The 25,666-nt window shown below is 41.3% G+C and overlaps 1 protein-coding gene across 1 annotated transcript in view; it reads left to right on the top strand.

Moving 5' to 3' along the window:
• Positions 1-25,666, top strand: part of LOC117272198 (contactin-associated protein-like 4) — a 153,501-nt gene that overhangs the window by 21,542 nt on the left and 106,293 nt on the right. Inside the window, exon 2 of the mRNA XM_033650981.2 lies at positions 21,773-21,883. Coding sequence (XP_033506872.2) covers positions 21,773-21,883 — 111 coding nt within the window. The remainder of the gene's footprint in view (positions 1-21,772; positions 21,884-25,666) is intronic.

Here is a 25,666-nt window from a genome sequence, read left to right as displayed (position 1 = left end):
CTGTCGCCTCAGATATCAGCTTTCATCTGCTGAGGTCATGATACTCTGTCACTCTGAGACAATGGACTCAAACAACAAATGGATTTTTCACTTACAACTCTATTTGCACCAGTGGGTGCATTAGTTATGGCTGTCGTAATTGGATATTTTACTGGAGACATTAAACTTACCAAGTGTAACTGCATTAGTTACCAAGGTCACCGTGCTCTTTCAGTCTCTATTACAGCCTCTGACTAGACATATTGTCCACACACAGGAAAGTGTTTGCTGCAGTTGGATCAAACACATCATGTTATTCCAAACAATGATTTATAGGGAGCTTGAATGTGTTCATATCAAACTGTCATTGAGATAGCTTATATGCAAAATTGGGACTTTGGCCTGAGGGTGGCGCTAGAGAAATATATGCCAGTGTAAGGCATAAGGTGGAGAATGAATGTGATTAGTAAATCTATGATAATATAATAATGTTTCTTCATAGAGCACTTTCCAAAAACCCAAGTTGCAAAGTTGCTCACAAAAGGAAACTTGTTAAAATCTACAAATTATAAAATCATTAGATTTTTTGATTAAGCAAAGTTGAGAAGTAAGATCAAAAATCAGGATAAATGATTTGAAAGATGTTTCCGATGTCTTTGAAGTCAAGGCGAGTGTCCATTCTGAGCTTTTCTACTGTAAATGTCATCTTCTTTGTATAAAGGCAGAAACTGTGGCCTGACGGTGGCACAAGAAGGAACATCAGGGAGTCTTAAAGATAAGATAAGCCTTATTGATCTGCAGCGGGGAAATCGATTGTTGCAGCAGCACAAAGACAGACATAAAACAGATGAATAGAGGAAGAAGAAGAAAGAAAGAATCAATATAGAATAATAAGGAGATTGTTAGAAATAATTCTCCAGTGACTTTGAATATTCTCTGCAAAATTAATAGCAATCTAGTCTGATTTTCCACTGTATGTTAACACTAGATAAAGTTCAAAGGACCAACTAGAAATTCAATCGTTTGTATGGCACGTTGACCGATAAAAGGCAAAAGTGACTTGTGACTTGTCTTGAAAGGCAACACTGAAAGTTGGAATAAAAGTTGACTGTTATAGTGGAGGGGACATAGACTGGTAATACCATCCTGATCTTGATTCTCTGTATCAGTCTGGTCTTGAAGTACTCGCCTTGACAGACAAACCCATTCAGCCAGTCAGCGTAACAAAACATCTTCATAATTACCAACAGAGCCAGTTTATAAATCAAGCTTTTGCTGAGTCCAGTGACGAAAACGTATTTTCCCCTGAGAAACTCAGGGAAACTACTGTGTCTGCAATAACTTCGCTTACTGCTGTTTGTACTCTACTTAATGTTAGAGTTAGTGCTTGTTGCTTCAGGAGCCGCCATTACTTTTCTGCAAGCTGTGGTCTGCATTTTATATCATCAACTACAATGTAGTTCCTGATTGGCTGCTTATGTTGTCAACCGTGGTGCAGATCCCCAATTGGCCCTGATTGGATTTTAATTTCTGGATACGAGGCTGAAACAGGGAGCGAAACAGAATGTTAAGTTCACCTCATTAGGATGGTCTTACCAGGCTAGAGGGGAGACATAGTATTGTATTAATAATGCGGTATTTGGGGCTGTACCCGACTCAATATTATGTCAGTCAAATCAGATTCGTCCGTTTAATACAAATTGTTGATGATTTTTTTTTTTTTTTTTTCTCATATAAAGTTTTACACGGCTCAGCAGGATGTTCAGTGTAACAGCGGCATTCATGTAATATACTGAATAAGCTAAAAGCGCTAACCACGGCTCAGATACGTACATGCAACATTTTATGCTGACACTAGAAATCAAACAAATGCCAGGGACTGTGTTGTTTTAAGTAACTGAGAGCTGTAAATTCACCACTTTCAAGCAGAAGAGAGAAGACAAAGTTATCTCAGAGCCTTTGGCAGAATTTATACTTCTGTGTTGAATCGACGCCGTACCTACCGTGTAGGCGCTGCATACAATGTAAAATAGGTTTGTGCTAATAATGTTAGCATGTTATACTGTATTTGTTTGGAAAATGTGTTTAGCATAAGGCAGTTGTTTTGTTGGTGAACCTTGTGAGTTGTAACAGAGCCGAATTTTGTAATGTTACGTCTGTTAAAAGTTGCTGTTGTCCCTGGCTTCATTTGAGAAGTTTGCTAGCTGCTAGGCTAATTTATACAATGTAAAATGCCATAGGCTTGTGCTAAAAACAGTAGCATGTTGTATTTGTGGGGAACATGTGTCCAGCAAAAGACAAGTGCTTTGTTTGTGAATGCTGTGAGTTATAGTGAAGCCAATTTGTGTACTTGTGTTTGAAATTGTCTCTATTAAGCAATGTTTAATGTGTGTTTTGAATCAACTAAACTTCACAGCACTTCACAGAAACCCCACTGCCAACTAGTGTTTTGGAGGTGTAACTGCAGAGTGACACAGACACACCACCGTATAAGCATAAGTGCTCACAACGGTGTAGGCGATGTGCGTAGGGTCTGCCACACAACTATAAATCCGGCTTTATGGTGAAAAGTTTCTCCTCCTCTGTGCTGCTGCATCGTGTCTGCAGCCATCTTTCCAAAGAGTAGCATGGAAGTCAAGAGCATTCTGCAGCAAAATCTGGGGACCAAAACGTCCCTACTGCTCTACTGCTATTATACCAATATTTGGACAGTCTCTTTCCTACATGACATTCAAAGTGTTACACTCGGGTTTACATGTGTGTACAGTGACAGAAATAGTTGTGTCAAAAATGAAAAAAAAAAGAGGACTTAAAAGCCTGGCTCCTTTGTCACCTCCACACACCTGACCGGTCGCTCTGTGAAGTGGGTGTGAATGTCAGATTGCTTCGTAAAGTAGCAGGCATTGTTTGATCATGGCCCCTCAATGTCTGAAAGATGCCAGGGAAATGGGTTTCTGAGGCTGTTATACCATCAGACAATCAGTTCACTATACTGGTATCTTAAGGTGACTCTCTCAGACCCATCACAAGTGAGAGTGAGAAGTGTTAGTGGTGACTTACACTTGAGGCTGAAAATGTTCGACCTAAGATAAAAAGGTTTAAAAAGGGGACATCATGAAGAATTTCTGGTTTGGATGAAAATGTGAGGCCACCAGTGACCCCACAGCAGGCATTTTGAAAATACATCTGTCTCTCATAGCCAACACCATTAGTCCACCTTGTGCTACCATCATGGAACGGGTTGGACGTCACCACTGTCTCTGTAAGCCTTGCAATAGACAACCTTTCAACCTCATATTTTGCGACATAATACTATAGAACTATAGGGCTGATATGTTTTTTCCATTAGCACGATGCATGTCTGCCAGGGAGCAAACCAGTGCATCTACATCACTTCATACATCACAGTTTAGGCTCTTAGATGTCCTCTTTACACACTGAGATAGATGCTGATCAAAGTCCGTTTCCTCTGTTGTGTATTTTTATAAGCCTGGTGTCCACAGCCCTGCAGACTGCTGCTCCATGGTGCCTGCTGATGAGAAGAAACAGGGCCCGTCAGCTTGTATTAGAGAGGAGGACAGAGCTGAGTCAGTGGCCATTAAAGAAGGAAGTGTAAGGCTGAATTTCAACACAACAAGACAGAGTTTAATCAAAGCTAAGCACTAAGGTGAAAAAGAGGAGGAAGAGGAAGGAGGAGTAGGGCGGACAGTGTGGGGGAGAGGAAAGAAGAGGAGGAAGAGCAATATAAAGTATGAGAGGACAAACTTTAGGGGTCAGAGTCTGCAGGCTGTCCGGTTGTAGTATTCCCTCCGTGTTTCTCACAACTCCAGTGACATTTTCTACTGCCTCTCCATTTCATCCCTCAATGACTTTGCCATGTGTGTGTACGGGCCACCATCTGCTTTCTGGATGCGCCGCCTCACATCTTTGAGATGATTTGACTTCATAAGATGAAGGAGGAAGCAGAGGAGGAGGAGAGAGGATGACAGGGAGGATGGCAGGTATGAAGGAAAGTGAGGAGCATAGGCGGGGGACAGAGGTGAGCGAGAGAGGAAAAAATAAGTGGAGGAAAGTGGAAGAAGGCTGAAGATGGGGTGCGAAGAAAACAGGGAGACAAGCTGAAAGAGGAAGAGGAGGATTAGGGTGAGAGGAGGATGGAGGAAGAGTAGCTAATAGTTTCCCTGTCTGTTACCCTGCTGTGACATTCTCAACAGCCTCTACAATTTCACCCCCGCTGGTTTCTTGGGGAGTGTGTGTGTTCATGTTCAGCCCCAAGAGTACTGAATTTCTGCACGACTGCGCCGCTATAAATATTAATGCTGTGCCAAAAAAGTGAAAGTTTAAGCTGCTGAACAGCTGCTTCATGATATTGGTTGGTTGTGTCAGTGTCAGTATGGTTCTTTTAAACAATTATGATGGAATAAGCTTCAATTTGACGAAATCTGGATTAAATCGGATCACATCCTATTGTGTGCCTGTCTGCTGAGGATAGGAACATCCGGGCTGCATCAGACACAGCCTGGGAATGTCATCTACCAAAGCCATCAGAGTAGTTTAAAGCTGCACTAATCAATGTTTATTTATTAGCAATGGATCAAATCATCATGTGTAACATGCAAGGGGTGACTGTAGTGACAAACCCATAGAGAGCTCCACTGATTAGGTGTCTTTCTATCTCAGCACCAATCGCTTTCAGTCTGATGACAAATGCCCCCTAGGGGTTGAGGGCCAACATTTCATGCTGATCTGTTGTAGCAAGCTGATATCAGAGCCAAGACTTCCTCCTCCATGCGCTGGTCACTTCAGCTAATCTCTGTAAACAGATTTCTGCATATGAATTAGGTTTACAAAGCTACCTTGTCATACGATAGCTGATGGGTTCCGAGATTGCATTCCAGCCAATGTGTTCGGCCTCTCCACACGCACTGTTAACCTACCGTTTAAACATGATTGGTCAATATTCTTCAGACTACAAATGAACTACAAACAGACGCCAGAACATTCTCAATACAAAAATCATATCCCGTCACCTGTTTAAAGAAATTAAGTGCCTTTTAGCTCATTGTTTTGGTTTTACGGTCAACAGCTTAAGTGTTTTTGTTCACTTTTCGTGGATGTTGCTCTGTGTTTGTTGGATGTATGAATAGGCTGCTTTATGCAGTCATGGTTTTTTTTTTTAACATTATTACATCAGATGTATTGAGCTGATTAAGCTTAATGAGCTGTTAAGCTTTCATTCACCCACCGAACAGTTGTCATGAATGCAACAATTAGATTCAGCTATAGAGACCAAAATTGTTTTTTGTACCAGGCTGTAAACATGTTTATTTCTGCTGAAAAGTGGGGCATTTCACATTGAAGGTCTATGGGGAGGGTGGCACGGTGGTGTGGTGGTTAGCACCATTGCCTCACAGCAAGAGGGTTCCTGGTTCGATCCCAGAGTTTGCATGTTCTCCCCGTGTCAGCGTGGTTTTTCTCCAGGTACTCCGGCTTAGGCCACGGTCCAAAGACATGCAGATTGGGGATAGGTTAATCGGTGACTCTAAATTGTTCGTAGGTGTGAATGTGAGTGTGAATGGTTGTCTGTCTCTATGGGCTCTAGTTTCCCGGCGCAGACTGAGGTGCGCTGAGATGGGTGTGGCGGCGCAGCAGGGGGGGAGGTGTCGACAGATCCAGCTTGGTGCAGTGACAGTTTCGTGCCAAAAGGCTTCGCCAAAGGTGCGCTAAAAGCTCACCAGCTGAAACCAGGTCTACTGTCAACGCAGGCGGAACGTAGCCGGTGTAAGTGGAAGTTTGACTGACCGGCAGACAGTGCGCACACATCACCAAAACCTCACAGGCAGGTTTCCAGAATGTCAGGAACATTAACGATAAAATAAATAGCCACAAAACCACTATTCAATGCAACTGTCTGTAATCAGCACATAAATGTATCTCTATATCGACTGTCCCGTCACATCTGATGTCAGATCAAAGGGGACTGGCACCGTTTGGCACGCGTAATGGAAACCCAACCTGATTTGATTAACACAGCTGCAAACTAATGAGTTCACATCCCTCTCAGCCAACCACAAACAGCCACAGCATCAGATAGGGAGTATATATTCAGCATCTGTCATCTTAGAAAAGTCAAAAGAAAAGAAACAGAGTGAGACTGCGAGAGAGAAAGAAACACAACATTGATTTACAATTGTGGTGACCTCCTCCCAGGCTACCTTTGCATCATCAGCCCATGGAGGTCTGCTCGCAGTTCCGTATATTCGGACACTGCGAGCTTGGACCTCCCGGACCAAAACATCAGTTTCCTCCTGGGAGAAGTTTGGCCATCTGACACTGCTGCTCTCTTCTGCCATGGCGAATTGAGTAAACTCTCATTACGCCTTCGCGCGGCAGATTTAAGGGCGAGGAGAGGGGCTCATTTGATTGGTGTGATGTGTGTAAAACCCACACCAGGGACAGAGGTGGGAAAGAGGAGTAGCTGTGCCAGCGCGCACGGTGTGCCAAACTTGCAAAATCCGCCTGGCCACACCCAGTTGTGCGCTGCGCCTCCACCTCGCCCGGTCTGCGAAACTAGAGGTCCCAGTGTCAGCCCTGCAATAGTCTGGCCCTCTCCAGGGTGTACCCTGCCTCTCACCCAATGTCAGCTGGGATAGGCTACAGCCCCCCACGACCCTCAAGAGGATAAGCGGTTACGAAAATGGGTGGATGGGTCTATGGGGATTGACCGGCTCTAGTGGTCATTAGAGGAACTGCAGTTCACCTCATTTCATACACAGTTTTTGCAGTCTGATGCTGCTGCTGAGGGAGCAGAGAGTAGCTGCAGGATCTTTGCAGGTCCTGACCGGTCATATCAAAATGCCTTGATAAATTCTACCCCACAGAAATAAACAGCAAAGAAATTTAATTTCTGTGAAGTGCATTATAGACTTGGAGATAAAACACTTCCAGTTTCAGCAAAAGATTAAATTTAAGACAGGCAGACAATAAATGTGTGTAATACCGCTCTGGAGCTATGCCACCTACAATCCTCTGCTTCCTAACCACCACCATCACCTCCAGCATCTGTTTGACAGGAAGTGGAAAGCCTATTTGGTGTGAAGAGGTTATCTGTTATCTAACGTAAAGGTCTTTCTTTTTACTCCTGTGAGCTGAAAAGACTAGGACTTGGACTCAAGTTTCTATTCTGATAGACTTTTTCCAGAACAGTCTGCTCAGAGAAGGATGTGACCAACAAGCTGTGACAGGAGATATTCACCACCATGTTCTACATTTCTGACCAGTGCCCTAATTGGAGTCTGTTATGGCTTTTTCCTCAGTGTAAAAGTGCTGCATCAACACTCCCCAACTTCTATAAAGGACAGAAACTTTTATCTTAGTTAGTTGAAGAAGTCTGAGTAGCCTTTGTGTTTGCAGCCTCAGGAAAGCCGAGCTCTGAGTGGTTGATCGGCAGGAGGAGATGGAGAACATCACATTATCTGCAGAGAAGTTTTTTAAAGAGCACTTATCTTCTAATGTCTCCTGAGGGAGGACGGCTGTAAAGTAAAACTAAGTAGATGAGAGTGCGGCTCCTGTTGTGGTTTAGTGAAGGTGTAAAGAGGCAACACACACACACACACAGACACACACACACAGTGAGTGAGCACCACAGATGCCTTTGGTCACGACATCCAATTTCTTTTCTTTGGAGCCTATATAAAATGTGTTATTGCAGTGCCAGTGCAGTGAGGTCTCCATAGACCAGCTGTTATAGTGAAGGTATAAAGGGGTTGTCTCAGGTGTGATCTTCATAGCATGGCTTTTCCAATGGCTGCAACTGCCCTCAGGTTACTGGAAAACATGCTTCTCTTCACTTCAGTAGTATTTCTTAGATAGAGCTCTTCTTCTTGCCCACAACTGTGCTTTATAGATTAGCGATGTGTGTGCAAAGCCTTTGAATAAACGAGGTAGAAAGGTGCAGTATTGGCTTGTGTTGATGAATTGGGCCAGGCACTGGCAGGTGCAATGTAGATAATACAAGCCTCTGAGTATCTGCTCTTTGATTGATTGTTTGATTGATTGTAGGATCAAAAGGCAGTTCAAAGGTGGGTAAGGACAGGGCTAGACAAAGGTTTTGCCTGTCACCTACTGCAGGGCCTAATGATGGGTCATAGAATCATTTAACTTGAGCTTCAATACAAATGCTCACCCAGTGTTTGGCACATTTGACTGTGCATTTATAACTAATTAGACCCATATGCAGCCCTTCTATCCATGAACAAAATAAATCAGAATAGTTTCTCTTCTCTTTACATTGTCAATCTGGCAGGGCTAAGACATTGAGAACATTTTGAGTCAGTATTTCGATATTGATTATATGACAATATTTTTGTCAAGGACCATCATATTGATACACGTTAGGTCACACCCCTGTTAGATAAGATTTTGCTTTAAGGCCTCCATATGAAAATAATTTGGTTATTACGTATGGTTAAGACCAGAATTCTATAATCGTCAATTAAAGTTCAGTAAATCACTTATGTCACATGGAATCATACGAGGTACAACTCAAGTAAATTGCCATCCTATCAGCTCCTCCTCAACTTGTGCATTGTAATTTAGTCCTTTCTTGCCTCTTCTTACATTCTAGGCTGCGGCCTAAGTGCGGCATCCAATATGGTTCTGGTAATCCACGGTTTCTGTACTGGAGTGATTTACCTGTAGTTTTGCATACAGTTGCTTCTGTCGTTTTACAAATGAAATCCACTACAGGCTCAGTGAATTAATTGATTTAATTTGTGACATCGGTGTGGTTATAGTTTGTTTACATATCTCTGTGACAAATCATATGTCAACAAGACGGCTGCATGGCCACTCGTCCTGAACAAGGGCAACGCCGCTTTGCAGCTGCCTTTAAAAGGTGCATAGTATTGATCCAGAGTGTTTATTCCTCTTGTGGCGTAGGGCGAGCAGGAACAGGACGGCACCTCATATACTGACCGTCACACGAGGAGATAACCATGGAGGAAGCGACATCCATGATCAGAAAATAGTTAGACCAGACCAGTTAGTTGGACCAGTTACAATCTGTAGATCATATAATAAGCAGCTGCCCCATATACCGGCCACCGAATGGCGATCGTGGTCTAATCAACCTGGATGATGACATGCTGGACTGGCTTGCATCAACAGAGCTGACGGTCTAAGGACGTACGCCAGAAGAAGAAGACATTGGGTTCACTTCTATAGTTAATTAAAAAATAAAAATAAACTTTTCCCATTTTGCTGGGGACCACTGGGGGCTCCTACTGTAGACCTCTGGTTGAGACCAACTGATGTACAGTATATGCTGCTTTCAGCTGTGTCCCCAGGTCAAATCTGTGGTGTTGAAGTTGTGGCAGCCTACATTGCTGTCTGTCATAGTGCCTTTCTAAAATAACCACAAGGGGGCACCAAAATAAAAAAATAAAAAATCCATATCTATATTTATTGTGAAAATAAATAAAAATTAAGCAATCATTATTAATTTAGATAATGTATGTGGTTGAGAAGAGGCCTTGACTGTTGGTTTAAGTCAGCTTTAGCTTTCTAGTGAGTTAAATAAAGTGTGTTTCTTCACTATAATGCAGCATTTCAAGTCAGAATTTACTCCTGTGGCTTTGTTAACTTGGTCCTGACCAAAGAAAAAAATAACTGGCATGTGTGTTCATGGAGTGGAAAAAGCACAACACACTTTTTTTTTTTTTAAACCTTTTTTTTTTTTTTTTTTTGTCATGACTTATCGGGATAAAACTTGCAGTGTGTTATGGGGTGTGTACATGGAGCCATGGTTAAAAAATGGGTTAACATAACTAAGTTGATCATTTGCTTGACAGTCCACACAATCACCTGATGGATTTAATTGTGGTACAGCATTAGAACTGATGCTAAAATTATACTCGTAATATCACACAGTCTTGTATTAGGTCTGCAGTGCCTTCACACCACACAACAGAGATGGGTTGGAAATGGATAGATAGATAGATCATCCTTTTCAGGTGGTCTTTGTCTGCACCAGAGTTTAAATAAAAGCCTTCACACCTGTCTCAACAAACTCAACCAATTCGTACAGGCATTCACACCAGACATGTTATGTGTAAGAGCAGTTTAGGCCCAATCTATTATATAATCCTTGAAATTGTCTCCTTTTCAGTAGAGTCCCAAAACAAACACTCAAAAAAAAAAGAAGAAAAGCCCACCCTGCCGTGATATGACAACCCAAATACCAGACAGTACTGTTTCTAGTCTCACAGCACAATATAAGCATGATATTCAAGCATTGCTCAACTTTGCACTTAGAAACATATTTAAGCACTGGATTGCTGACTGTCCCTATAAAAAGACAAAGGTACGGTGTGCTGCTCCGACAGTCATTTGCATAAAAGTAGTTTGTAGTATAAGCTCCTCTGCTGCTGCAATGCAGTGTTTTCAGTTTTATGAATCCCCACTGTCCAATTCACTCTTTCATTTTTGAAATAAATTAGATTTGCCGAGGTGCTTTGGATGATGTGAATATCCTTGTGCCACGTATTTTATTTGAATGACAGAACAAAATTACATTTTGTGCCAAACTGCTTTTTTCCCACAGAGACTTGTTGCTCTACTGCTCTCTATTAAGAGACATTTGCAGGCAAATTTATTCAAATTATTTACTTAGTGCAGCCAGTGAATTAGTAGATATTTTATTATACATATCTCCTCCTGGAGCCATTAGTGAGAGTGAAGTAGCCCGCAGCATTCCCTTTAAATCTGCATAATTCTGGCGGTGCAATTCACAATGAACATTTCGGGCTTAAGCAGTGTTTGTTCTTGTTTCTCAGCAGTTTGTTTCAACTCTCTTGTCTGCGCTTGTGTGCGTTAAACCTGGCAGTTTAAAGATGAAGAGATCTTAAACGCTGTGGCTCATCGCTGTGTTTGATCACTTCATTTGGTTGATGTCGGTCTCCCACACAGCCACCCACATCGCGGCTCAGTGTGATGAGCCTCAATGAGGAGGAAGATTGTTCTATCCTTTTAAAGGCAGCGGTAGATTGGTGCAAAGTGGTTTATGCATAAGGATGCCGTTTGTATGAATATGTGTGTGGGTTGTATTCTTGCACGTACAGATTGCGCTGTACATAATGAGCTTATTATCTGGTATTTTTGAGCTGGATAAGGGTTGAAGGCCAGGAGGAATCAACATTATGCAGGAGCGTGTTTGACGGCTGGGCAAAGAACTGGAGACAAGTGACAAATATCCCTATTGTTGTTAGCGGTGAGAAATGGAAAGTGCTGAGCTGCTCAGTTTGGAAGCTGTCCGACAGTTTTCCAGGGGTCTGTTTAGAGAAAGAGCAGCAGGGAACTAGTTCTTCAAAGCACTGTGAGACATTGAACTATAAAATAGAAAACAAAATAATAACTGCTTATCTATCTATTTCCAGGTTTATAGTAATGTGTAGGGCTGACCCAAAAAATTTGAAGCTTCGAAGCTTCGTTCAATGGCACGGGATTTGATTGTGAAAAAAAGAATTTGAAGCTTCGGCGCTTTAACGCAACACTAACCCCCACCAATCCAATACTGACACACGAGCACACTCAGAGCTGGCAGACATGTCCAAGAGGTCATCAGATGTGTGGTTGCACTATAAAATATCCCCCGACAACCCCCAGAAAGCAGACTGCCAGATTTGCCAAAAGCAATTGGCATATCACAACTGAGTCTGGTGTCAGAGACACTTCTGATGCTGAGTTGAGCATCTGTTTGATTGTGCTGCAGTGTGCGCTGAGGGTTTTAATTTAGTGTTCAATCAAAAGTTAAACACTACTTATCACCGACCATTAGTGTTTTTCGTTTGTGAATATTTTTATCTTAATTCTAGTGTTGGAAGAAACTACGTTTTCGCCATAATTTTTTTTTCACCCCAATGTTTTTCTGGTGAGGACAGTGATTTATGGTCCGGCATCCTAGCATTGCCTGTCTAACAAGGTTTCCAAATTTGGCAGGACATCATTTATCTGCGCTCTCCATAGCTGGTAAAAAATCATATCGAATCTGGTTTTTGATTTGACCTAGAATGACTGCTTCACTAAAGTAAGAGATTCTTCATCGTCATCGAGACAATAATACCCACATGGTTAAGGTTTGGGAATGATTGTGGTCATGCTTAAAAAACAAGACTGACTGTCAGATCAAAACAGGAAACAAACAGCTATATCCTGTGTAAAATGTTTTTGGTGACTCATCCATCCACCCCAAACTCCTCCCAACACAGACGGTGTTGCTCTATAACAACATCACCTCCTTCCTGTCCAACCCAACAGTTCTACATACATGTTGTCCATATTGCCATCATTGTATGTTTATAATTCTCAGCCTTTTTAAAGCCATCATATTAAAAAACCACAGCTGCAAATTGCACTTTATGTCCAGGTAAATAGAACTGTTAGACTGCATGAAGTAAAGCCTCAGTGGATGAGTCAGTGGTTTAAGGCAATATAAATATCTATATCACAATAGATCTACTTATCTGCATGTATAACAATAAAATGACAATGAAATAAAACATGTACAAAATGCTATTTTTCCAATTTAAAACAACTATAAGTTATATTTTAGATTATTTCTGTTTGGGACTGTCTTATCCAGTGGACAAACAACACAAAGGTGAAAGATATGCTAACTAACTATTTGTACCAACCTCAATTAAGATTATAAATAATGTTGCTTGATTCTTTAGGGGTTGTGTTGTGCTTTGCTTATGGTGCTCTACATAACTGGGGTTATGTACGATATATGAATGGCTGATGTGCAATACTGTTATGTGTAGTATGTGGTAATACTATAATTGGAAAGCAGCAATACTTGATGAATGAATTTCCCTACAGGGACAATAAAGTGTTTTGCTCTGTATCGTAGCGTATCGTGTCGTGTCGTATCGTATCATATCGTATCGTATTGTATCGTGTCGTAACCAACTGGACTAACTGGTTGGTTTGGGAAATTTGATTAACTCTTCCATGTTTGATGAAGAGCTACTTCACTAAGCTTTCTTACTGTAACCATCCAGGACTGTGGATAAGACCGTATTAAAGATGCTATTCTTTTAGACGTAAAACAATATCAAATCAAATCAAATCAAATCAAACTTTATTTGTATAGCACTTTTCATACATTAAAAATGCAGCACAAAGTGCTTCACAGAATAGTGAAATGAGGCAGAAGCATTTGACTTGATGATGAATGCTTGGACGGAAAACTTTTGAAAAATATTTCCCAAACTTGAATTTGTAACTCACAATGCAACTTTTCGTTTCATCTCTGTGCTCTGTGAGCGAGCAGTGAGAAAGTATGATAATGGAAAGTATCTGACTGTGTTCTTTTTGTAATGCGTTCTTTGTTTGTGTATATCCAGGGAGGAGCAGGCTTGAGCCCCTTTGGGTCAAACTGGAGGTAGAAGTTGTGCGGATTAGTAAAATGAACATTGACGTTTTCTGCTTGAGGATGACTGTTAGTGCTCTGGAGCAAAAACAAGCATGGCTGGAGTCTCATTATCCTGCTTACTGCTATATGCTTTGAATGGTTAAACAAGTCGGCCCGGCTCACACTGAGAGGCACTGAACTCTGGGTTTGTGGGGCTTATAGAGCTCTGAAGTGCAGGACCTCCTGTTCACTGCTGTTTGTTGAGGTGATGGATGGAGCTCATCAGTATTCGGGGTCTCCAGCTCTGTCATGGACTCTGTGGGTAAAACTGTAAAGAAGTGGACAGTGCAGGTGAATGAGCTGTGGTCTCTCTCTCTGTCTCTCTGTCTCTAGTCTGCCTTGTCAGTGTTGATTGAAGGCCTCAAACCTCCAGAGGTTTTTAAAAAATCTTTTGAGGCTTTAACTGCTGTCAAACTCTCCATTTGTCCTTTCAGTGAAGTGATAAACTTCACAAAGTATGGATGGATGAACTGGCCGCAGGGTGAGTGATGGGTGTCCAGGAGAATATTTGATTGAAATAAAAAGATATTTCCCATCACTCAAATGTCAACATAATGGTTTCCTGCTCCTGCTGGTCGAGCTTTGTTCAACTTCCCTTATTTTATTGTTTCACCTGAGGCTGAAAATCTTTTTGTGAGCCAGTATGAGATCAGTTAATGCTGTTATTCTGCAGTTCACTAGAGATAAGACAGCTGTCACTCCCTGTGCTCAGTTATAAATTGAAAAATAATCTCATCCCACAATGACATGCTCTTGTCATAAATCTTGCTCTTTGACTTGATTGGAAGTGATTTTGCCTTGAAGTTAAAAGCATTGTCTAATAGTGTTAGTTGGATTCTGGTTTATTCTTCCATTAACCTGGATCAGAAAAATAAAAATGTCAGAGGACAAGAGTTTTTTCTAAGTTTACCCTCGATTAGAGGTTGAGGCTGACAGAAAAAGGAAGGAAGCGCAGTTTGTTCCGAGCATGAAGGTGCAGTGGTTTAATATTCAGGAAAGCTCTCTGTCCAATACAGCCAGGGTCAGTGTCGAGGTTCAGTGGCTGCAGAGTCCAGCAGGTATTCAACATTTAGCTCCATTTTCCTCTGAGCTGTCTGTGTTTGTGCTCCACTGGTCACAATGTCAGGGACGTCAGTGCTTAAATGCCAAAGCTCAGCTGAGGAAAACCGGACCGGTGTTTTTTAAACTCCTCTGCTCTCTCTCTCTCTCTCTCTCTCTCTCTCTCTCTCTCTCTCTCTCTCTCTCTCTCGCTGTTGAGTGTTACCTCAGCGAGGCTGCGCTCTCACCACACATTATCTCCTCAGGGATTACAGCGCTCGGCATTGGAGAGCCGTCCCTCTCATTTCACCTCTTCAGACTACTGTAATTCACCTGCTTTTCACGCTGAGGGCTCCCGCACCACCCACAGTAACAAGTGTCTGCCAGGTCAAAGCCTGCAGGGATAAAGACTTTCAGGAGGAGCTTCAGTGGACCAAAGAGCTGGAGGCCTTCTGATCACAGCTGAGTAGCTACACCGCATTTAAAACGGTGGCATCAAATATGTATGAAGCTCAAAACGGCTCTATTACTAATTACATAATTAAGAGGTGTAAAATCACTGTACATCAAGATGCTAAATGATAACCGCTGTAACAAACTGTCCTAAATGAACGGTAGACTTTTCATCGACACTAAGGCTCAGCCAGAGGAAGTAGTTAGACTGTAAAACTTTTCATATACACAACTTAAACTTTTGATGTATTTCTTAGATCTTGACTGTTTTTTCACTTGTGGGCAACAGATACAACTAACACATTAAAGTGTAAGTTCAGTATTTTTCAACCTGGACCCCATTTTCCCATGTTTTTGTGTTTAAGTGACTAGTGGCAACAACAATTTCTGATATTGGTCCTGTATTGAGGGAGAAGGCTGCAGCTAGGTCCTCAAAACAGGCTGCAATGCAACTACTAAGGCATGTTCATTCTGTCAATTTATGTCCACAAAAAGTGCTTGTTTTTGCCACTCAGATTGTTATTTTAAGTGTCTGATAACATCATGGAAAAGATCCCAACAGAGATAGATCTTTTTGTCAGAGTAAGATCCTTTTTGTTTAACTCAAAACAGCCCCAAAATCACAATCCAAAAAACCCACAAGACTCCATTTAAATAGATAGTAATTTTGGCATGTATAATGCCAGCATATTTTCACATCTGACAAGGGTCCTTTTTTATACAACGACAATTTTTAAACCGAAAATGGTAAACGGAAGTTGCGTTTTGGCTGATCGTTTACACGACAGCGGCGTTTTGGGTGCCTGAAAACGCATCGTTTTGAAAACGGGTTCCAGAGTGCAGTGCTTTGGAATCGGCACAGTCTCCGTTGTCATGTAAACTTGCAATATGTCATGTAAACTTGCAATATGCTTTTCGCACATGCGCATTATGGTTTCAGTCACTAGACATGCACGAGAAAGTCGACCATCTCAACAACAATGGCGGACTCCTGAGCTCTGTTTGTGCTGCTCACCCTACTGAAATTATTAACACTTCTCCAGCAAAGTTAATGAAGCACCTCCACCTCCTCATCCGTCTAGACAAACGTTCGCGTGGTTGTCATTTTGTTTGTTTATACACCACCACCCTGTAGAAGGAAGTGCAAGTGCACATATACTTTATTAATCCCCCTGAGGGGAAATTTTTTCACCCTTTTTGTCATTAACACACAGGTCTGAAAGACACACACATGCACAAACAGGACCTATATGCACAAAGTGGAGAGATGTCAGAGTGAAGGGGCTGCCATGGTCAGGTGCCCCGAGCGGCTGGGGGGGTTCGGTGCCCTGCTCAAGGGCACCTCGGCAGTGCCCAGGAGGTGAACTGGCACCTCTCCAGCCACCAGTTCACGCTTGAACAGGCAATCCTCTGGTTCCCAATACAAGTCCCTATGGACTGAGCTACTGCTGCCGAATGGTGAGACTGAGCCAAAACAGTAAAGTTGTGTAAAACCAAAACCTGTCACTACCACATTAAAAGGAAGCCGTTACTAAAATTAAGATAAACCAGTGAGACCACTTTTTTGCAAACTGGCTGCACCACTGGCCACTGCAGGGAACTTGCTCTTTATTGCTGAGCAGAGACAATGTACTGTTCTTGTCCTGGAGTTCCTTCAATACTGTAATGATACTAAAATATCACAGTTCAGCCAGAAAATGACCAAAGCTGTGGTGACATCTGTCTAATTAACTTGTTAAAGATCCAGGTTAAAATGCAGCCCTACAAATGGAGTGTTATTCCCTCTTAAAAAGTGAAATCATCAGGCTGTGGTGGATATCGAGAGGCAGATGAAGACCTTGTGCTGTTGAGATGAAGTACACTAATGTTGACAGAGTAATCGAAGCTCAAGACTTGTTGTTAGAGTTGTGGGCTGGGATCGGACCACAGCGTGAATCATAGTAATTGGCTCTTATCTCAGCGGTGGAGAACAACAACCATTAACAGAGAGGCTTTAGATGGAGGCAGTGTTAGTTTGGTTCTAGCTTACAGTTTGGAGCTTGAGAGGAAAGCTGTGAATATTTATTGAACTGATGTTCATGAAACTCTGAGTGTATTTCTGTGTGTTTCTCAAAAAAACAAACCTTCATTTCCGCTGTGTGTCTGTAACTGTTTAGCATATTGTTTCTCCATGTTATGCATTTTTTATAAAAGCAACACATCCCCAGTGCTTCAATTTGAAGAAAAAAAAACTGCATTAATTTATAGAAGTCAATTAAAACAAGCCCAATTACCATTAACTATTGCATTATGAATAATAAATGATGTTTTTATTGCAGCCAGTCATCCATAAACCATTACAGTGTGAAACGTGAAGGTTTCTACTGACAACACTGATTCGTCTCCATCAGGATCCAGCCTGTAATGAGCCAGTCAGGACGCCATTTATCTTCACAACATGACATGATTACAACATTCATTTATCCATCTGGGCAGAATCACATCATTCATCCATCTAAGTTATTACACTGTTCATTTGTCTAATATGGTGGTGTTACAGCTGAAAGACCTGTTTCCACCTGGAGAACATTAAACATGCATCTCAATGCTCTGCTACTCATGCTAATATTCACAGACTCAGGAGGATCAATGATGAAGCTGTAAAAACCTTTTGATATCTTAAAGGTATTTGACTCTCTGTATTTTTAATTGTCCTATGGAACTCTTTTAACTGTTACAGTGGATAAATGCTGAAATGCATGATGGTCAAGTTGGATGCCACACTGTATTTTTTGAGTGCAGATCATTTTCACCTCTCAGCATCAGTGAGCACCCGTCCTGCTGTTAATAATTCAACATTTTTTCACACAGGCTAAAAGATGAAGAATAATTACCTCCAGCTGCGTCTGATATTGTAACATCCTCAGCGTAGTTTTGTTGACCTCTGCTCTCTGCTGAGTTTTTCACTCTGCAGAGGAGTTCGGATGCGTCTCTTCCTCATCTTTTATTATTTTGGACAATACATGTATTTAAACTCATGCTAAGAGAGGAGACGTTTCTGCTTCAACCTGCTGTTGTGAACTGCTGAGTGTCTGGAGCGTAATGTCAAAGTCTTGTTTTCACCTTGCTGACATTAAACCTGCAGCTCAATGATATAACTCCACTTCTCCTCAGCTATTAAGGCTAAAAAATGCAATGCTTCTGGTATTCTACTTTTCTAAAAATCTCTTAAGTGCTGAATCACTCAGGATAAGTGTTGTGGTACTTCTCTTTAACCATCTCCACTTCTCTGACTGTCTTGGTTTTGTCTCTTTCACACTGAAAAGATGAATGGATGGTGCTGTGAATTGTGTGCAAGTGTAGAAATACTGCAGTTAAAGGCAGCTTGTTTGAAGATTAGTCTTTAATTATAAATCTTTGTTTCAAGTACAAAACACTTCAACTGAGGGCAAAGAACAAATCAACTCTTTGGGAAGCTAATAACAGCGCTAAATAGTGTGAATGTGATTTGTGTTATTTATTTCGGCTTCAGTAGGCTTTTTAGGTTGTAATTAGATTTCAGACCTAACCAAGTGATTTAACTGAGAGAGCAACATTTAAAGTGCAGTAAAAGACTGGTTTTCATTTGTCCTACTACATGTTTGCATTTATACAGCAAACTTTTGATGAATTTTCTCTTCCAACGCCTGAGCATATCATCCTGAAGAAAAAAAACACCAAACTTAGTGAACCTTGTAAGTTTTAATGGAGCCGAATTTTGTACTGTTACCTTTGTTAAATGTCACTGTTGTTCCTTGTGTCATATGGGAAGACGAAAAGTCTACTAGCCGCCAGGCTAATTTATACAATGTAAAATGCCATAGGCTTGTGCTAAAATCATTAGCATGTTGTTTTTGTGGGGAAAATGTGTCCAGCAAAAGAGAAGTGAATGCTGCGAGTTACAGTGAAGCCAATTTGTGTACTTGTGTTTGAAATAGTCTCTATTAAGCCATGTTTAATGCGTGTTTTGAATCAACTAAACTTTACAGCACTTCACAGAAACCCCGCCGCCCACTAGTGTTTTGAAAGTGTAACTGCGGAGTGACACAGACACACCATCGCAGAAGTATAAATGCTCACAATGGCGTAGACCACGTGTGTAGGCTACAGCGTAAGCTCTGCATAAGTATAAATCCCGCTTAAGGGTACCAGGCCCTTCAAAACCTTCTATGTGATGCTATTTACCCTGATATTTATTGTTACTGTATCATGCATTTTGTTATTGGAGTTTGCTTTTATCATGAGCTTAGCAGAACACAATGCTAAATAATGCTATATAACACAATGCTATGGTAAACTAAAACAGTGCACTCAGTAGAGGCTGTTTCAGAAGCTAATTAAAATACACCCCTCATCTATTTGTGACGGTGCCACATCACATTGCACAGCAGAGAGACAGGCACAGGCACAATATGTTTAATTTAGATATAGTGTCATTATAAAGACTGAATGTATTTTTAATAACTAAAACACTGCCAGAAATCTCAGATCCTTGTATTCATAACTTAAATTTGAACAGTGCTAACTTTATCTGTAGGCTGCAGCACAACAAAGTAGGAAAAAAACAACAAACATCACTAAAACAGACAAAGAAAAGAAAATATAACAGCCTACTTACTTACTTATTGAAGCACAAATGATGGGGAAAAATGACTGAACAAAAAATCCCCAAAAAGATCCACTTATGAAATGCTCCTGGTGTGATATGACGCCGTTCAACGGATGGAACAAAACCAGGTTGCAGCGGCTCCCAGTGGCTCAGTGGTTAGGGCAGACGCTCCATTTACAAAGGCATTGTGCGTCCCGCAGATGCTATGGGTTCAATTCCAGCTCATGGCCCCTTGCTGCAGGTCATCCACTCTCTCTTCCCCTTTCACATACAAATCTGTCCTGTCAAATATAGGCAAGAGCTAAAAAGAAACAGATTGCATATGGCAGAGAAGCCAATAAAACTGAGCCTAATTTTTCTCATAATATGCCTAACTTTGGTGGATCATTCCAATTTCGGGTGTGGAGTGATAATGTAGATTTGTTCCCCAGGTAGAGTGATTCTTCGGTTTTTGAGCCACGACAAAGGCAAAAAAATGTGGCCTGCCACAGACCAGAACAGGCTTGTTTTTAGCCAAGCCTATTTCATTTTTATTTAAGAGGAGCGAGGAGTCAGCAGTCAGTGCCGTTACAAAACAGTCAGGTTTTTCAACAATTGTGAATCAACGCAACCACGAGGGGTCCAAGTGCGTACAGTCATACGTGTGCACATAAAAATTAGGCTGAGAGTAGTCCAGTAGTTTGAAAGACTAGCTGCATACAGACAAAAAACTCATACTCAGACACTATCACGCCTGCTGGAAATAATAATGAGTAAAAAGGCAAGAACAACCTTTGAATTTAAGGAGTAAGCTACTGTCACCCTCATCCATAAGCTACTTAAAGGGGAAACTCCCCTACCGATTTTACACATCAAAATCTTCTTACAGGTCTTGGGGAGTAATACTGCATAAGTGAACACGGAGCGGCAGCTTTGATAAATCAAGGTCTGATTAATTGCCTCAAGTGGCAACATTGATTGGTGCTGAAGAATTAAAGTTAAAATGGTTAAAAAAAACTGAAGTTAAAAAGATGTGATTTTACCAGACCTCAGCCTGCTCGTCATCTCAGCTTGAGGCTGGAAGCCACATTAGCCACTACGAGCATAAGACGCTCAGATATCTGACCCAACTGTCAGTGATTGAGTTGCATTGTGGGTATGTGTGGAATAAAAACGATGATATCCCTGGCCCTGCTGCATCGGTTTTGATCCATTTTGTGTTTATAAACATCCATCATGAGTCAGAATATTATAGACGTGCAGTGTTAAATGGGTGAAGTAATAAGGTCTAGACTAAGTAATAATAATAATAATATAATTTAGAAAATAAACTATTGATAGTTTGGTGTTGCTGGTAGGAGGCCTCGGGGCAGACCCACAACATGCTGGAGGGATTACATATCTCATCTGGCCTGGGAATGCCTTGGGGTCCCCCAGGAAGAGATGGAAAGCCTGGCTGGGGAGAGGGACGTCTGGGGTGCTTTGCTTGGCCTGCTGCCTCTGCGACCTGGCTCCGGATAAGCAGATGAAAATGGATGGATGGATGGATGGATTAATAAACTATTTATTCAGCACCTTTTCTAAACACAGTTACAAAGTGCTTTACGTCGTTGAAATAGGAACAAAAAACAGTGGGACTGCAATGAAATGAAATCAGACAACTGCAACAATACAAGTTAAAATGGAAATAAAATACCCAAAAGCTAAGAAGACTATAGGAACTTGAGTTCTTATAACAGCAATGTAACAGGTGCAGATTGTATAGAGGGCAGTTACACTGACAAAAAAAAAAAAGTACTGACCCTAAAATGTGCAGATGTGACAGAAAAAATAATTCTCCTCTTCCAGAAATTCTTATAGGCTGGAGCCTATCCCAGCTGTCACTGGGTGAGAGGCAGGGTTCACCCTGGACAGGACGCCAGACTATCGCAGAAACATAGAGACAGACAACCATTCACGATCATATTCACACCTACGGACAATTTAGAGTCACCAGTTAACCTGGATGTCTTTGGACTGCGGGAGGAAGCCGGAGTACCTGCAGAAAACTCACGCTGACACGGGGAGAACATGCAAACACGGAAGGGCTCCCCCACCCTGGGTTCAAACTAGGAACCCTCTTGCAACAATGCTTACCACTGCACCACCGTGCCGCAACAATTTTAGAATAAGCTGTTCATAAGATAACAGTGCTCTTTTTCTGCTTTGTGCTTGGTTGACAGAGGTGTGTGACAGCGCGCTGGTGTCCAATCTGCCACCTTCATCCTTCAGAAGCTCCTCCCAGCTGTCCAGCAGTCACGCACCGGGCTTTGCCAAACTAAACAGGAGAGACGGTAAGGAAGAGTTTCTGCTGCTGACCAGTCTGGACACATTAATACCTAATTGTGCTGAATTCCTATTAATATTGTTATCGTCAGTGTATTAGGGAATAATGTTTGTATTGCCTGTGTTGTTTCTTTAAGTGAGGATGCAAGGTTATCTTTCAGTCCAATGAAATTTGACATACCTGAGTCTAACAAGAACAGTAAAGGGGAAGCTAGAGGCCAAATCTCTCCTGTGGTACTGACGAGCTGCTCTGCTGCAGCGACTCTCAGTAGAGAAGAGATTTTGTTTAAGCTCAGGACACAGAGCACAAAACATAGCAAACAGGAAAGTTTTTTACTTGGTTCACAAAGATAGGGGATCAAAAAAGAGAAAGAACAAGCAATAGCTGCTTTGTCCCATCTTTATTCCCTATAGATGCTGTTTGTACTGAAGGTTTATGCCAGAAAGATAAATGTGAATGGTGTTTGTGCAACACAAAAAACCCAGCAGGGAGTTCAGTGCTGGATGCTGATGTGAGGCTTTGACGAAATAAAGATCATGGTTTGTTGTGCAGCTTTCTGCAGGGAACAGGCTTCACTGCTTTATCCCGACATCAAAGCCCAGAATCAGCTGGGAGGGTGAGATGGGTTTAATCTGGATCTGAATGATTTTCACCACCTGGGAAATGAAAGGAAGCAGAGCCTGCAGTACACTGCTCAGTCCTCAGTTTGTTTGATGGTTAGGACTTTACGCAAACAGTGTTTTTGTGGCAAAATGCTGCCAGTCTTCTTTCTTTGTTTGCTGATCTGACTTTGATTTTTTTGGCAACAGTGGATTGACAAGGCTCTCTCTTCTGGTACCAGTAGGTATCTGTATCACCTGTAACAGTATCCAGCACACTGAATTATATTTAAAGGTCAGCTTTTACTTTAAAGTGTAAGTAAAGAGTCTGACTCCCGTCCAAGACTGCCATCATTACAAGAAGGGAAGAAGTGAAGGTTGCCCTGATACTTGAGGTCATGTAGTTGTGTAGTTGAGACTGTAAGAGCTAATTTTCCTTGCTGCCCTTTGCTAACACTTGCCGGTCTGAAGCCTGTCTGCTGTAATGCTGCTGACATTTCCTGGTCTTTCATTAACTCTTACAAGAGACAGGCGAGCCAAAGATGTCTGATATAAAAATATATCAAACATACTGTATGTGGAGACCTGCAGTTAAACACTTTAATGAAAACTGTGACCTTTGGCCGTTTTCATATTACATATATATATTTATTTATATATTTATATATATATATATATATATATATATATATATATATATGTGTGTGTGTATACTTTTTTTTTCAAGATATTCTTTACTTCACAGTTGCTGCTAGATATTTTTAGTACCTTGACAAACTTTGACTTTTTAACCAAAAATAAAAGCATGTGTGGGCAGTAATGTCCATCTGTCTAGTGGTCTGAGAGGGTGTCCTACTGTTCAGCATAGTCTTTATATCTTCCCACGTGGTCATGTACAAATGCACTTTATGTCCGAGTAAACAGTCAGACGAGGCTGAACACCTGACATTGCTCCATAATGCTCAAGTGTCTTTTATGAGGAAATAAAAGATTTACTTAAGACTGTCTCTGACCAATGGCATGATATATTCCAAAAACCAAAAAGTCTGACACTGTATCTTAAGATGAGAGCACTATTGTTTGAAGAAATCAAACACTCAAGCCAGAATGGATTGCGCTCTGCTGCTTCATCGGTGCCCAGAGTACTTTCTGCTGCTCTGAGAGTGTGGTGCTCTGAATAACCGAATGGTATATTCCAACAGAGCTCCCAAGCTAAAACTGCTGTCTGTCTCTGTTTTGATGGACAAATGCATGATTACAGGTTAATTAATAAACAAAGTTAATGGACAGATATACCCTCTGTTTTATTTCTCTCCGCTTTGTGATGTATCAGTGTAGTCAGGCATTAGCTTCATCTAGGGTTTGCTTTAAAAAATGCTTACGCTACAGATAAAAGAGACAGTGTAGTTTTCCGTAATTCATCACATGTGGCACACAAGGAGCAGCACTGGCTGGCTTGCTGCCCCCACCATGGGAGTGCCACAGTGCATGCCATGCACCATAACAAAAACCTAATAAATTGATGATAGAATTTGTTGTCTACAATTTCAGTTGACCCCACCTGCCCCTGATTGTCTTCACTACACCCTACAAGCTCTCTCAGCTTTTTCAGTCTAATGAATAAATAATAGAAAGTCACAAAATATCAAGAAAGGTAATATTCATCTATTCTTACACCCATTTTCAGAGAATGGGTGTAAGAATACAGAGAATACAGTTTCTCACTAAGACTAACATTAGCTTAATTGCCTCGTTAACTCAAGGTAAAACACAATTAACTCTAACTTTGAACTCAACAGAAACAAAATAAAACTCATCAAAACCATCTCAGTTAGTCTTGTCAGTCTTCTAGTTGGTTAGTCCACTGTTTCAAAAATCATCAACTCTGATTTTGTCCCATAATACACCAAGTTAGATGTGAAAATATTGTTTCTTACCTGCAGTCTTTCTCAGTTGTCGCTGTCCGAGTGTTTACACTCCTGTAACATTATCCCATCTCTATGACTGTCAGCTCAGCTCCCTGTTCAATCAGTAGAGTCTAACCTCTGGTGGCATGTTCACTATATACAACATATCCTTAATACAGCATTTCTATGTGAATTTAATTGAAAAATTAGCACCTGTATTTTTGACAATATTGCAAATCATACCACTGAGATTTTTGTACCCTGATATACCGTAATATCATGTTACCACCCAAGCCTAATGTAGAACCTGAAACGCTTCCACACACTGCTTCTCAGATCGGTGTTGCAATTGTCTTTTCAGCGCGGCTTGGCTCGCTACTGCCCTCCTGTATTTTTATCTATTAGCTTAGTGAAGTGAAAGGTCAATAGGGTATGCATTGGATCAGTCTGATGGTGAATTTTAAAAGCACCATCTGCTGGAGAGGGCAAAGTACTTTAAATAGTTTGTTGCACTTATAGACTGTACATTTTGAATCTGAACAGGTCTTTACAATTCAGACTCAGTACTTTACCCACGTTTAAACTAAAGTTTGAGTTTTTATAAGAAGTCCTGACCCTGCAGAAGAACTCCTGGAATGTAATGGATTGGTGATATATGTTATGAATATATGATTAACCATTGCGGTTTCGCTTCCACAGCAAATAAAATGACAAACAACAGTGGTAACATTCATGCATTTCCCTAATCTAGCTCTAGCATGTAATAGGTAGATAAGGAAAGCTGTGTGTGTGTCACATTTCCCCCTCAGCAACATTCATGGTGCAGGATCCCGAAGAGCGATTCCAGCTGCTCGCCGAGGAAATCAATGAATAAATGAACATCTCAATCTCATTTCCATCTTCTTCTGCTGCTGCTGCTGCTGCTGCTAACACTCTGCCAGTTGTTCTCTGAGGAGCAGCTTCGCTCTCAATTCATTTACCCACATACTGTGAACAGGGATTATCAGTGTGGGAATACTACCTACGCAGCATTTTTACAATTTTGAATCTATACATACATGCAGAATCATCCCAGTACTATGATGTGAATATGTCGTTTTCAGATAGGGATGAATTGGGATATCATAGCACCACATAAAGATCATATAAATCTAATGAACTAGCTTTTAAATGGGACATGTTAACCCTGTAGAGGAATTATGTAAATGTTGGGCACGCTGTGTCCTTTTATGATATGGTACTCTAATAAGAGTCTTGCAGTTCTGTGAGGTTATACTTCGGCAC

Source organism: Epinephelus lanceolatus, chromosome 12 (genome assembly GCF_041903045.1).
Source record: "Epinephelus lanceolatus isolate andai-2023 chromosome 12, ASM4190304v1, whole genome shotgun sequence".
Lineage (NCBI taxonomy): Eukaryota > Metazoa > Chordata > Actinopteri > Perciformes > Serranidae > Epinephelus > Epinephelus lanceolatus.
This window is presented reverse-complemented; position numbering and strand designations above follow the sequence as displayed.